This window comes from Pararge aegeria, chromosome 3 (assembly GCF_905163445.1).
Source record: "Pararge aegeria chromosome 3, ilParAegt1.1, whole genome shotgun sequence".
NCBI lineage: Eukaryota > Metazoa > Arthropoda > Insecta > Lepidoptera > Nymphalidae > Pararge > Pararge aegeria.
In genome coordinates this window covers 9,938,098-9,951,762 of record NC_053182.1, presented here as the reverse complement: position 1 = coordinate 9,951,762, position 13,665 = coordinate 9,938,098, and the positions used below count along the sequence as shown (strand labels likewise).

At 36.2% G+C, this 13,665-nt stretch overlaps 1 protein-coding gene across 1 annotated transcript in view; it reads left to right on the top strand.

The window, feature by feature from the left end:
* Nucleotides 1-1,138: 1,138 nt before the first annotated feature.
* Nucleotides 1,139-13,665, top strand: part of LOC120636979 (neural-cadherin-like) — a 209,328-nt gene continuing 196,801 nt past the window's right edge. Inside the window, exons 1-2 of the mRNA XM_039908558.1 lie at nucleotides 1,139-1,217; nucleotides 2,363-3,692. Of these exons, the coding sequence (XP_039764492.1) occupies nucleotides 2,405-3,692 (1,288 nt within the window). The 5' untranslated portion in view covers nucleotides 1,139-1,217; nucleotides 2,363-2,404. The remainder of the gene's footprint in view (nucleotides 1,218-2,362; nucleotides 3,693-13,665) is intronic.

Here is a 13,665-nt window from a genome sequence, read left to right as displayed (position 1 = left end):
TTTTTTTCTTTTTTATTCTACTACAAGTAAGCCTTTGACTGCAATCTCACCTGGTGGTAAGTGATGATGTAGTCCAAGACGGTAGCGGGCTAACCTTTCAGAGGTACGGCGGCTATATTAAAAACCACAAATGAAGTATGAGATAGACTAGACATAGTTTATTAAATTCAATTTGTACTTTTACAAGGTTACGTCAACTGTTTTCTATGAGAGTAAAATATTGAATCCATCTTTTTTTAGGTATTGTTTTAAATAACCAACTGACAGATGACTAACGCATTCTTTCTTCAGCTGCAGGACTGCTTGTAATTGAAGTTTTTTGAACTACCTATCAATGTGTTAAGACACAATATGGAGTACAAACCTGGTGGAACATGTTAGTATGAAAGATTATGAACGGTTAGGTTTAATCCATGTATGTTACACGCACGCCAAGCCGACTACCGAGGAGGTAAATTTTATGGAACTATTGATTGGTCGGTTTAATTGTTTGAGTTCAAGTAAAAACCAGTAGACCAATTTAGACTTAATGTCGCTGACTTCATGTTTATTTTATTCAGTTGAATGAGTTATGGGTAGGTAGGTACATATCTCGATCAAATTTAGACAATTCTACACGTGGCACGTTTCCCAACGCTGGGCTGGTAGGAACTGAATTTTTTTTAGCAGAAAATGAGTTGCTCTACTCAACTTTAAAGCGCGTGTGTAGTAATTGTATGAAAAATAGTACTTACCTAGTAAAATTAAAAAGGGGAGAGATTATAAAAAAGGCCGTTCCGAGTCCTATTACGAATTTTTTTTTTAAATTGCGCGCATAGAACTGTTCTAATTCTAATTTCTATGTAGTTTGCACATTGTTGGTGGTTAATTTTATTTAAAAAAAAACTAATACCATAATACAGTTTAAAAACGTCTGATAAAACTAGTTATTATTTGCGTTTATCACAAAAAATGTTCAGCGTGTAAGGGCAAAATGTAGTTTATGCATCGAATCGAAATCGGGGGAAGGACCGATGCTACCGTACGTAGCGTAGCACAAGGCAGGGGTGGCAAAAGCGGGGGTGGCGGGGTCGGCCATCTACGTTCGATACGCGCGCGCGCTGCAGATTTCAAGTCTCCAGTCGCGTTTCGACGCCGCTTGCGTACGGTTGGTGACGTATGACAGTGGAGCATTCACCGAACGCACGATTTCGTTATATTATCCGCATCTACAATAAGTACGTATTATTTCGTAAATCTAGTATTACTGTGTCGGTTTAGCGTAAATCTGTGAATAGTGTTTATTTAAAATTACCGTAAATTTCTAAGTTTTCTAATTTGTTTACATCTATCTCATATGTTTGATACGAGTGCCACAATATTAGCTTTAAAATAGTAATGACAAAACATTTATTTGTGACAAGTAGGGATTAAAGTGATAGTTTAATAAGTGTTATATTTATCATTTCACTCCGTTATATACCAAAGTATTTTTCATTGATTGGGCCTTAAATAGGTTATGACAGTTTAGCCTTTTCATCTGTAAATACTGCAGTCCGTGCATATTTGTGAAGTTCACCGAAATAGCGTAGGTTTTCTATTCAGTTTAATAAGTGTGTGAATATTTGATGGTGTGTCGTGAACTGAAGCGCATACAGTCTAGATTTGCTCGCAAAACGACGCGCGGCGGCGCAAAGGGGGTATTGATCGGTCGCGAGACGCTGGCGGTGCCGCCTGCCGCCTAAATAAAGCTCTGCATGTGTGCTAACTGCCCCACCGAGCCGCCCTAAGTCGATGCCGCCGTCGCCGTCGACGCGCGCCTTGTGCTTTCATGCCGCCCCATATTATGATACTATCTAAGGATACTATTTGTTAACATTAACATATCTGTGAAGCTGTGAAGTCAGACTTAGAGTACATAGGTACCCGACACTCATATTTTCATATTCTAATAAGAGTTTCCTTGTAAATATGTACCTACTTTAATCCTCTTTACAAGTCGGTCTCATGAAATGGTAGTAAATATATATTGTAGCTGTTAGCCAAGTTTATATAGTTTTTTTCTTCTTCATTGAGCAATTTAAATAAACTGAGCAATAGAATCAGCTTTCATATTATTATAACATGCTTGGGGTCAATTTTAGTGATACCTAGGTGGATTTACGTTTGTAGAAATTAGTTAAAGTTGTCTGCTTTTACAGCGGGCAGCTCTCTATTTTACGTTCCAAGAGTAGAGGCACCTTAATTATTCGTTCTTTTACTTAATCATGTTTAGTTGTTGGTTAGGATGAAACAAAACAAAGATGAATTAGTGTTACTGTTTAACAGTTTAGTTTAGAGGCAGGCCTAGCTAAGGTGTCTACAAGAAAATATTTTTTTTCAGGTGGAAATGTCGGGGTAACTGTAAACATCCTTCATAAGAGCTATGGCGCGCATTGTGTTGGCGGGAGGAGCATTGCTCTACGTCCTAACTATAGCGCTTGAGACGAGCGCACTTATCCTCTTGCCTCACGACGTCCGCCCTGGCCACGCCGTCCGCCATTTCGTCGGCAATCATTCAAGGTACACGCTACTCGACCCTGAATATGCCCCGTTCTTCACACTTCTGGACGATGGACTTCTTATGACAACCGCTGATCTTGCACCGCTGCTAAACCAACCTCTCAATCTGGCCATATTGGAGCAAACACCATTTAGCAGTTCGGCTCATTCCGTACATCTTTTAGTTATAGATCGCCGGAACATACTTCATTTTGTCGAAACAAATGGCTTAAATGGGGAGATTTCCGAAAATGCTCCTGCCGGGACCGCTGTGGAATTTCCACCTATAAGAGCGAATGCACTTGTCAATGTTGGTCTTATAGCTTATAAGATTGTTAAAGGCAATGATGAATCTGTTTTTGCTCTTCGGGATAAAGATCAAAAAAGCAACTCTGAGGTCAGATCAGTTATAACGGATGGTGACGTGGAAATAATTGCTATGAAACCTTTGGATGCTGAATCTAAGAATATTTACGATTTAGTTATTCAGGCAACCGATTTACATGGTGCAAGTAAGGCGAGCCTTCCAGTTAGAATTACTGTCACTAATGAGAATGACCATGAACCTATGTTTGAACAGGAAATATATTATTTTACTGTCAACGGGTCTTGTGACAATAACTGTCGAAATGGTACTGCGCATTGGCAAAGGTTTTCAAATATTGGTAAAGTGCATGCATTTGATGCTGATGGAGATCGCATATACTATTCCATCAAAACTCCAACCAACCTTGCTGTAATAGTACCACAAACAGGAGAACTCATACTTGCTGGTGAACCAGATAATCATGAAGTAGAATTACAAGTATTGGCTCACGATACCGGAACCCCTCCGCGAAAAAGTCGCCTTGCTCAAGTCTTCATCGAATTTATTATCCGTGAACCAAAACAGTTACCAATTCTTCATCGTGAAAAGCGTCGAGTAACGCGTGCTGTTCGGCCTACAAAACGCATTGAATTTACTGAGGCTGATGGTGAAGTCGAAGGACGTGCTGTGTTTACACTCGAAAAAGAGACTGATCGGGAAACTTTTAAGATTCGCGACGAAAATCCGTGGGTTACAGTTGAACCAAGTGGTGTGGTGAAAGTTAAAAAGAAGTGGGACTATGAGGAGTTAGGGCCTGAGAAGACTATTGACTTCTGGGTTACTATTACCAACGCTGGAAACGGAGGTAAGTTATAAACCAAACTTTTTCACTTATTTATATTTTTCTATATATTATCAAGATCCAATTGCAAACACGAAGAATAAACGAAATGTTATCGTATGTGCACGTCAAATACTAATATATATAGCATGAAAAAAATCATGATGGTCTTTTTCTATCAAAATATTCGTATCCATGTATAGTTTTATGGTGCAAGAATCTAAAGGTTATAAGTAATAATGCCTGCTTAAGGTCAATGCCGTTTAATATCCACATTGTTTATGCTGTAATATCGTAAAGTTGCAGTACACGCGTAGTTGGCTAGCACCTGTCGAGTCGAAAGGAGCATTGATGCGTAACGGTTTTCGTATTGACAGGTTCCTGCTTTATTTATTCCCAACAGAACGCAGTACCTAACTCAAAAAATGTTACTTAAAATAGATTTTTTTTGCTGAGGACCTTATAAAAAAAAATCTTTACATTAATAATTTATAAGAAACAATAATAGTGGGCTTACTGCCATCACTTGACTCGTAAACCAGTGTTTTTTTATAATGACATTTTAATATGACATCCATTGAGGTTCCCAAATTAAATTAAATTTCTTCATTTAAGTTAGCCATGCTATTTCATTATGCTCATTTCATTTAAGTTAGCCATGCTAGCCAATAATGAAGCCAATAGTTAAGCGTTCATTCATATTTTGTCAAAACTATATTAACTAATCAAAATTAACTTTTCATTCATCTCCATCTACAAGACATTGGCGAAGTACCTTGTGCCCGGTTGGCACGGACAGAAGCCATAAACAAGAATTGAATTAAATAACTATATTATATTCGTTAACCTAAAACTAGAAGGAGGAATGGAGCATATTACATAATAAGCTGGATATTTTTAATTACCAATGAAGTTTAATTCATACCCAAGGTTTTTATATGTAATCCTTTAGAAATTTCCTAAATTATGGATTATAATTTCAAAAGAAGATCGTCAACAATAATAAATAACACGTCTTTACTGGAACTAGTGAGACCTCTGACGATCCATATGACCGAATGAGTTAATTTAATAACGTTGTTGCTGTATGTTATAGAAACGATGACCTAAATAACAGCACAAGTATATTGTTCTGCATCCGGAGATTTCAACGTGCCATTAAAAGTTTTGAAGAATTTATCAAGACTAGGCATTTCTGCATAATATAGAGTTTAAATAGGATTAACCTCGATTTAACTGAATAGTGAACATTTATTTAGCAATAAACTTTTAAACTTAATTTTTATTAATAAATACTATTATAGGTTTAGGCTCAGTTACTCCTACAATCGAATACCCCTAAATATATAATATCTGAATATTCCATAATAGAATGCGAAAATACTGCGTGCATCTTTGGCTCATAAACTATCTCTACTAACTATCAAAAACGATCTGTTGGGAAGGACTTATCAGCTAACATGCTTTCTTATTTATAACATTGGTAATGACTTTATAATGAGCCTAGAAACGTAGCACGAGTCAATACACAGGTACGCGTGGAATCTCCATTAAAGGAAAAATCGTAGATGCGTGAAAGATGCGGCAGGTAGCCATCACCGTGCAGAATGCGTTGATAATCTTGGACCTGTCGCACGGCCCTAGCTATCTTATCGATTCTACACGCTGCCGTGCCGTGATTATCGCGCTGCTACGCCAATCTTTCTTCTCATCAGTATCTAGCTATTTTATTGCATTGTTATGAATGATGAACTTAGATTATTATTTACGGTTTGCAAAATTTTAAGTTCAAATATTGGTGCTTTTAAATATTTTGTCGCTAAATGTGTTTTTGTACTGCTTTATTATACAATAATAGAGGAGTATTGCTAGTCATTGTATCGAAGCGAGTGAAGAACTATTACGCAGCAGCGCATTTCATATTTCGATCAATAAGTACTATTGCTGATCGAAAATATTGAAACGTTAAGCGAACATAAAACTATGATTTCATTATTACGATGACGGCGTTTGAATTTTTAAATCATAGTGGATAAGAGCTTACCGCCCAAAAATCAGAGCCATCATTATGTATTATATTCTGGAATACTTTGATAAACTTAAGGGGATTTGATTGTTATTTGTGATGTACAACAACATCCAAAATTGTGCGTAGACAACAATCAATAGGTCTTTCTTTTAATCGTACTTTTGTGATAGGCGTATCAGGTCTGGTGTTAGGTATGTTACTATGTGACACAATCTTCTCAGCAGCAATCATTATCCTAAGTCTATTAATGTCTATTAATGCTGATAGGTACAGTCTTCCTCTCTTATAGAAAAAACATTGAGAGCTTAGTCCTTTTTTTCAAATTTTTGTTCCAATTTTGCTTGCTTATCGATTTTACACATGTTAGTGATAATATCCGGACCAGACCCTTTAAAGAGCTTTCCAAAGCATCTGGACAATGCTAATTTCCTAACTCTACGATGCTACCTACTGAGAACACAAAATCTAGGTTCTTAAATCGATGATTGAGTGAGACAATTTCCAGCTAGAGCGTCATGTTGTTAGATTGGAATTGAAATATCCGGGACATACTTCTTGGGTAGAACACGTTTCGTATATATTAATGAGAGCTTGAAATTTTGAGCCCCTGGTATAGCAGTCTACTACCAGATTTCATTGAGTTCGTCAATTTATAAGTGGATCAACACTTCAAACCTTCGTTAGCGGTGTATTGAATAAAATTTTCTTTTTATTTTCGTAAACAGTTATATTACATTTCTATTTGATAGTTTGATCTGATGAATGTCTAGATGAAGTTTTAGATGACAATACAGGGACAATACAGGAATAATCTAGAAAGCGTTTGCACTCAATCTGTAGATAAAAAACAATTATCTGAAGGATCATATTGGTGTAAATTTTATAGCAAAGCAAACCGGAAAGTGTAGATAGCAAAACTATAAAACTGTTCACAAGGAAGGTTGACGTCAGAAAGGCAGTGGTTCTTATATAAAATAAGCCAAAATCCAATCCAATAATATAAAATATCGGAAATGTACTAGCTTCGCCTGTCTGTATCACTGCTTAAACTACGATTCGAAATTTTTCGATCCTTATACAATTTCACCTCAATAATATGCGCGAGAGTCATCGCGAACCAGGTACCATCGGTTCTGCGTCAGGCATAACCTGGCTAGCTTGGACTATGTCAATAAATATATTCTCCAACAAATTTCTGCGTTACGAGTTTTGTCCCTCAGATACACTCCCAATATAGCCATAACGCGTTGAGAATTTGTGGACGAGGCCAACTGCCCGTGTCCTACTTTTTGGTTGAAGAGCCTGTTCAAATAGAGAAACTTACTTGAAATTATAATATTTGGATGACGCAAAAAAACCAGCTTGTCTGTTTTTGATTAACAAGTTTGAACATACAGATAAAAGAAACTAGCTTTAAAAAATTAATATAGATAGATAATATTAACATTTATTGATCAACGCGGTTGAGATAATAGAGAATGAGGAGCAATGTACCGGCCTCGCAAAACATTTACGGTCCGTTTGGTCAGCGTTTGTTTGTTAAAAGTCATGCATTCATTCAATCAATGGCAATGGGTGCGGGCGTCGGTCGCACAACAATCGGCGCACTGGCCAATTCCCCTCATTGTGTCCACTCGCCACAATTACATACGCTTACTTCCTATGAACGACCCCACGAGTCACACATGATCTGAGCACATCTGCTAGCCCATTTTTAATTTTAATCGTTGGACTATACGAGGATGTGTTTTATATTCTTTTTTTGGTTGAAGTTGGTTTCTATTAGTGTTATGTGCTTTTTTTGCTTTTTATTTTTAACGAACGGTAAAGGAAGTATAGACCCTTAAGCGCTGTTTATAAAGAATTGGCGAGGGCAAAGATGTGCCGTGGATATGATTATTTCAATTCTTACGACTAAGTATAGCGATAATTTCGCTTGCTTGCTTGCCAATTTACATACCTAAAGTTTGCATGAACACGGAATGTAAAATTAACACATTTGTTTGTGCAAGCTAAACTAATTAGAACCGTTTCTGAAAGTAAGTAATTACTTACACAACATGTTCGTAGCAAAGAATACAGCTTCGTCAAAGGACCAAAGCATTTATTTTGTTATAATATAACTTTAACTGATCTTGTTTTTGGGACTGCAATTAACTTTGAGTTTGACGCAATATTCTGATCTTATTATTAGTTTTTCTTACATTAGAACTTTTTATTTTTAATGTTACAATAAAACTTATAACTCAACTAATTTCAAAGGTCATGCCCGTGTTGATCCTTTGTGCCAAAAACGAGCGAGCCCTTTTATCACCAGATCAGACAGAATCAATGTGTCATATATCTCTTATGACTTTTTTTACACTGAGACTCCATGACCCCAGGCTTTCCATTGCAAAAGGAACCAATATATAATTCTCTATTAGAGAGGCATATTACGTTTCCAGGGAAATATGTACGTTCGACTAACATATTAATAGTCAAACTTTTTAATAAGTATGTAACTAAGAAAAAATTATAATTCGCTCTCTCATACTTATCTTATGGTGTACGAGAAAGTATGTTTGTGTTCTCTTAGGCAACCATATACGCACGTACATCCATAAACTAGACTTTAGTCGTCAATAGACATTCTTCGTCGTCTGGTAGAGATTGCTTGCTAGCGAATAGGCCGCCAATTGAACCTAAAGCTCTGTGTATATTATGGTTGTATGTGTACTTTGATGAACGATAATTAATAATCTATACTTAATATTATAAAGAGGTAAAGTTTGCGATGGATCTCTGGATGTACTGAACAGGTTTTTAGAAAAACTTTTCAGCAATATTAAGCCACAGTATTGTGATTGCTATATGCTATATATTAACCTGAAACTGAAAAGAACTTTCGCGGTAGTCGGATTGCAAAGTTAATCGGAGAAAAAACGGTCGAAAGAAAACGTGTCTTAAAAACGCTGCCATAACGATCTCATCAATATATGATTAAATTCTATAGAAAAGTTGTAAAGCTTGATAGTGTCTACAAAAAAGTTAGCGACAGCATATGTATTATAACCTTATATATTTAAGTAATAAAAGGTAGTTTCTTATATTAAAAAACATATTAAATCTTTATCATGTTCATGGTCATGTTTATTGGTCATAGTATCAAAAATCATGAATTCATAGTGAAATAAGTAATATAATAATAATAATAAAGTATTAAGTATTAAGTAGTAGTAATAATAATAAGTAGTAATAATAATAAAGTTAGTTGAAGTATTAAGTATTTAAAACAAAAGACGTTTCCCTTTTACTGCATATAATTTGGACGAATAATTCTATTAGACGGTTTTTTTATACGCTCAACATGGCAATCTATTAAAAAATAATGTATGTTGGTATTATTACATCTAATATTAAGAAATTGTGAAAAAATAAACATTATTTATTCAATCATAATCATTCACTCTTTCGAAACCTGATAAAACAGCCAAATTGGCAAGCAAATACATACATATATATGCAGTCTATGCATATAACCCTCCTTTTGGAAGTCAGGAAATAAATCATAGGACTCAGTGACCGAACCGAACCAAATTCATAATTTCATCACGAGTAAAAATGTTTGAAGCCCAATGAAGTGGGTGCGGGTCAGCTATAATTTTATAAAACTTTTTAGTTTTTTTGGTTAAACGCGCTAATCTCAGTACCTGCTGGTTCGAACTGGATGAGAACAACCACGTAACTAAATGAGAAATGTTGCGAAAACAGCAGAAAATATCCTTTTTGAGATATTCTGATGCGTGCGATACGTGAACTGTAAACGTCACGCCAAAAGAACGGAAGTTTGTTGTAAGTATGACGGAATTGTTCCTCTTTAAGAGTTCTAAAAAACAGTCCGTGACAACATACGACTATCTTTCTTTGAAGGTTTATTCATACGCGGAGGAAGTCACGTGGGACCGCTTAGCAGGTATATAAAGCAGCTTATGATGAGCTTAGTACACAATGTGATAAACAGGTAACATGTTACTTTGGGCATATAACGCTTTCGTAGCTAAGTTTACTTTGCCTCGACAAACATACATTGCAGAGTAACTCGTGCGAATGTCGAACTGCCCTGTAGCCTTAGTACAAGATTCGCTAGCTCGCAATTGAGAAGTTGTTTTCGAGTTTGAAATTACTTGAACATCGGAGTAAAATAGATCTCATTTATATTGTTTTAGAACTCAAATTTGCCTACAATGCTCTGGGTATGGACAGAAAGTTTCTAAAATAAAAATAAGATTTACAAGATTCGGATTCTAAAGTGGGAGACATTAGTTCCATTTAACTTTGACGATACAGATTTTAATACTCTAAAACTACCTCGATTGCGAGCAAGAAAATCTTATACTAAGGCTACTGGCTCTATACGAATAGGTCAAGACGAGTGTTTACTGGGCACTTGTAAATTGTTCGATATTTGAAGTAGGTACCTACCTATGCCATTGTGATGTATGTTTTTGTTCTCGTATTACAACACGTTTTATATCCACAAAGAGCATAGAGCGTGTAAGAGTGTGGGGTCAACATATTTTGTGGGTCGTGTTTGCTCAAGTTAATAATTTGAAGCAACCATAGGTAGGACTTTGAGGTACATTTATCTTACTGTTAACTAAACTAGTGCACTGATTAAGAGGGGCTCGTTGTTGCCTGTCAAAGAATTTCGTTCTCTAACACCATATATAATTTCTTTTTTGAAAAGCTTGAAAATTTGACCCACTAAAATGTAAGTCATCTTTTTTCGACATGTTCAGAAGACTCAAAGACGAATACGGAAGACCAGCTGTTGTTTATAGTTTTTTATGAATCCTGCGAGAATCGTACATTTTTCCGGGATAATTAGCAGTCTATGAGTTAGTCCAGGATATAATCTATCTCCATTCCAAAATTCAATCAAATTGGTTCAGTAGTTTTTGCGTAACAAACATCCATCCAGCGATCCATACAAACTTTCGCATTTATAATATTAGTAGGATAGGATAAATAATATGAAAGAAGGTAAGAGAAACCGAGACGCAATCTTTCTTAATATTTTCATGCTAAAAATAATTGAATCAGCTCGAAACGCCAATCTCATCAATTTTTTATTGTTAAAATCGGTCTGACCGAGGTTCAGCGCGACGGGAATAGACTTTTCAAATACCTATTCATTAAATTCGTCGCAGTTTTACCATCGTCTTAAAGATCCAGCTCTATAAGTTCTTCGAGCTATCTGCTAACCTTATGGGCGGATTTAGGAGAGCTCCCAAGTCAATCTCCCTCTATTCGAGGTATAGAACTAAGTTGACATTATAATATGTTATAGAAAAACCCCATACGCTCAGAATGTGTGATAATAATAATATTTAGGCACCTAAGCAACGACAGAACGAGTATAATAATTTCTAGTGATTGATAGACCGTGGCAAATGAAATCGTGAAGAGAACGAACGAATCTGAGATAAAAGCTGCAGCGAAACAATATGGTAGTCGTGACTTACGCGTGAAGCAAGCGCATCTTATATAATTAGATCTAACACGTTGTAATGTAAACAGAACACGCACCAAAGCGTGAGTGCCGATCCAGCCTCCGATGTATGGGCTTTCACTCTGATTGTGCTTTGATTGCGGTCATTTGCTCGTCTTCCTAAACAGCAAGGTAAAATGGTTTGCCTTTACACGTATACACGCAACGTCACTGACCTCTATTATTAACACATTGGACTGACTGTCCCTATCGAAATGTTGTTGAGCTCTCATAAGCGCCACATGTGACAAAATAATGTCTCTGAAACGAATTAGATAGTGTTGTTAGTCATTTTAGTTCCTTAAACATTTGTATTACAACTTCTCACCTATAGCACCAGGAGCCACCGCGTTGCCTCGCCCGCCTTCTATTGCGTAGCGCGATATTTAATTGCTGAAAGCCGTAATATGACTGCGACATCAGCGCGTTCATATACCTAAATTACAAACTCTTCAGCTCTTTCTGTAAAATTTGTGTAATTTAATTTGTTGGTAGGATTTTTTATTTGCTTCACTCAATGATGATGTCGTCGAAGATGGTGCCGAGCGAGCCTGTTAGGTGTATGGCAGTTATATTAAACCAAAATATTAAACCCATAATTGTTTTCTATCGTAACGGAACGCTAAATCTCTTGGCAGCACGTCTTTGTGGGTATGCCAAGACTAGCCACAACTAGTCACGGCCGAAGCTTCCCACCGGATGCATCTCAAAACATTACCTTCCTTCTGGCTAGTCGGGTAGTTATTATCGTTCTTGTAAATTATGGATTCAACCAACAGAAATAATTTAATTAAAGCTGCTTCTTTTGTTATTTTCTCTTCGTGAATTTTTGCGGTGGCCTGATAAAATTATTAAATAGATTATTTTATTTGTTTAAAGTTCCGTTAAATCTTTCTCGTTTAATGTAATATGAAATATTTTAGATCTAAACCAACCCATATACCTCTAACTAATATTACTAGTTATGTGCGTTTAAAGTAAGTACAATATAACTTGCTTCAAAGTGTGAGGAAACCTGCATGCCTGAGAGTTCTTCATAATATTCTCAAAGGTGTGTGGTTTCAAATAATCCACACTGGGCCAGCGTGTTGGACTAGGGCGTTAACACTTTCTCCTTGTCGGAGGAGACCCGTTCCCTGTAGTGGGCCGGTAATGGGTTAAACCAACCCATATTAATGAGTTCGTGGAGTTTTCTGATGAAACTTTTTAGTAAAGGTTTATATTACAGTAAGGTACTATGAACAGATGTTATATTCAACTTCTTTGAATTTTTATGTATAATAATTTCTAGGTTTTGCCTCTTGGCATAATCAAGGTGCATACCCAGTCAATAACGTATTCGAGACTCCAGCCCGCAAGCCATGTGTTGTGGTCTTACATGCCCTGCACTTCATATCTCATTGTTCACTCAGGAAAGCTTCTCGAGGGTCCTTACAGCTCAATTGGCATTCACTGTACACGCATGAATTTCTCCCCCCCCCGTCTGAATCAACGGCATGCGATGTATTGCGAGAAATAAGAGCTAAGTCAAACTCAAGACTGCCTAATTGCGTTAGAAGTATTCGAATAACTCTCAAGGGGATTTCGTGCCTATGAAAGGCCGGGATATACTTGTTTTTACATGTAGATTTTTTAACCGACTTCCTTCAAAAAGGAGGAGGTTATCAATTCGGTAATAATTTTTTTTATGTTCGGTCATTGATAGACGCAAAATTCTTTTTTTGTTCGAAAGGTGTTTATTACGCAAGAGTCCTATTTAAAGTCCATATAGATTTGATGAAGAATCAATCGCAATTGCTGATATTGCATAAATATCCACTGTTTACGCAATTACACAACATAACATCACGCCTGTACATTCGAAAAGGTTACTCAGATGTATTCAGTTTATCGGGGTGCATCCACATTTTTCAAACTCCCTTCAGGTCATTAAGTAGGCAATTATTATTGATAACGAAGTAACTATGTATTTAGATGATCATAATCTTGATGTGAGTATAACGTGTGTTGGACGACAAAATAATAACAGCCCTTAAAGTAATTGAAGTTTTAAGGTTTATCCATAAAAATTTACACGACGAAATATTATTGCGGCAGTAGTATAGTTGTTTGCTCTTTATATTTTCAAAGTACTCATTAGATTTGTATAAATCTGGTGTCGTTGGTATTTGGTAATGACTTTGTATTCCACGTTTCATAGGCTATGACGCAAATATAAATCTTACTTATGCCAAAAAATTTAGTAATAACACTTTTTAGGTTGAGAATTTTGTGCATAGGTATATCAGTGCGGTATGGTACAGAATTCAATCTTCTCTCTAAATAAACCCGAAAGATATATAAAATACGTTGGTATTTATTTATTAAATCTCAAGCTTCTCTCAGCTTAATCAAATAAACATTGAATTAGTTCATTAAACTTGAACTTGCCTATA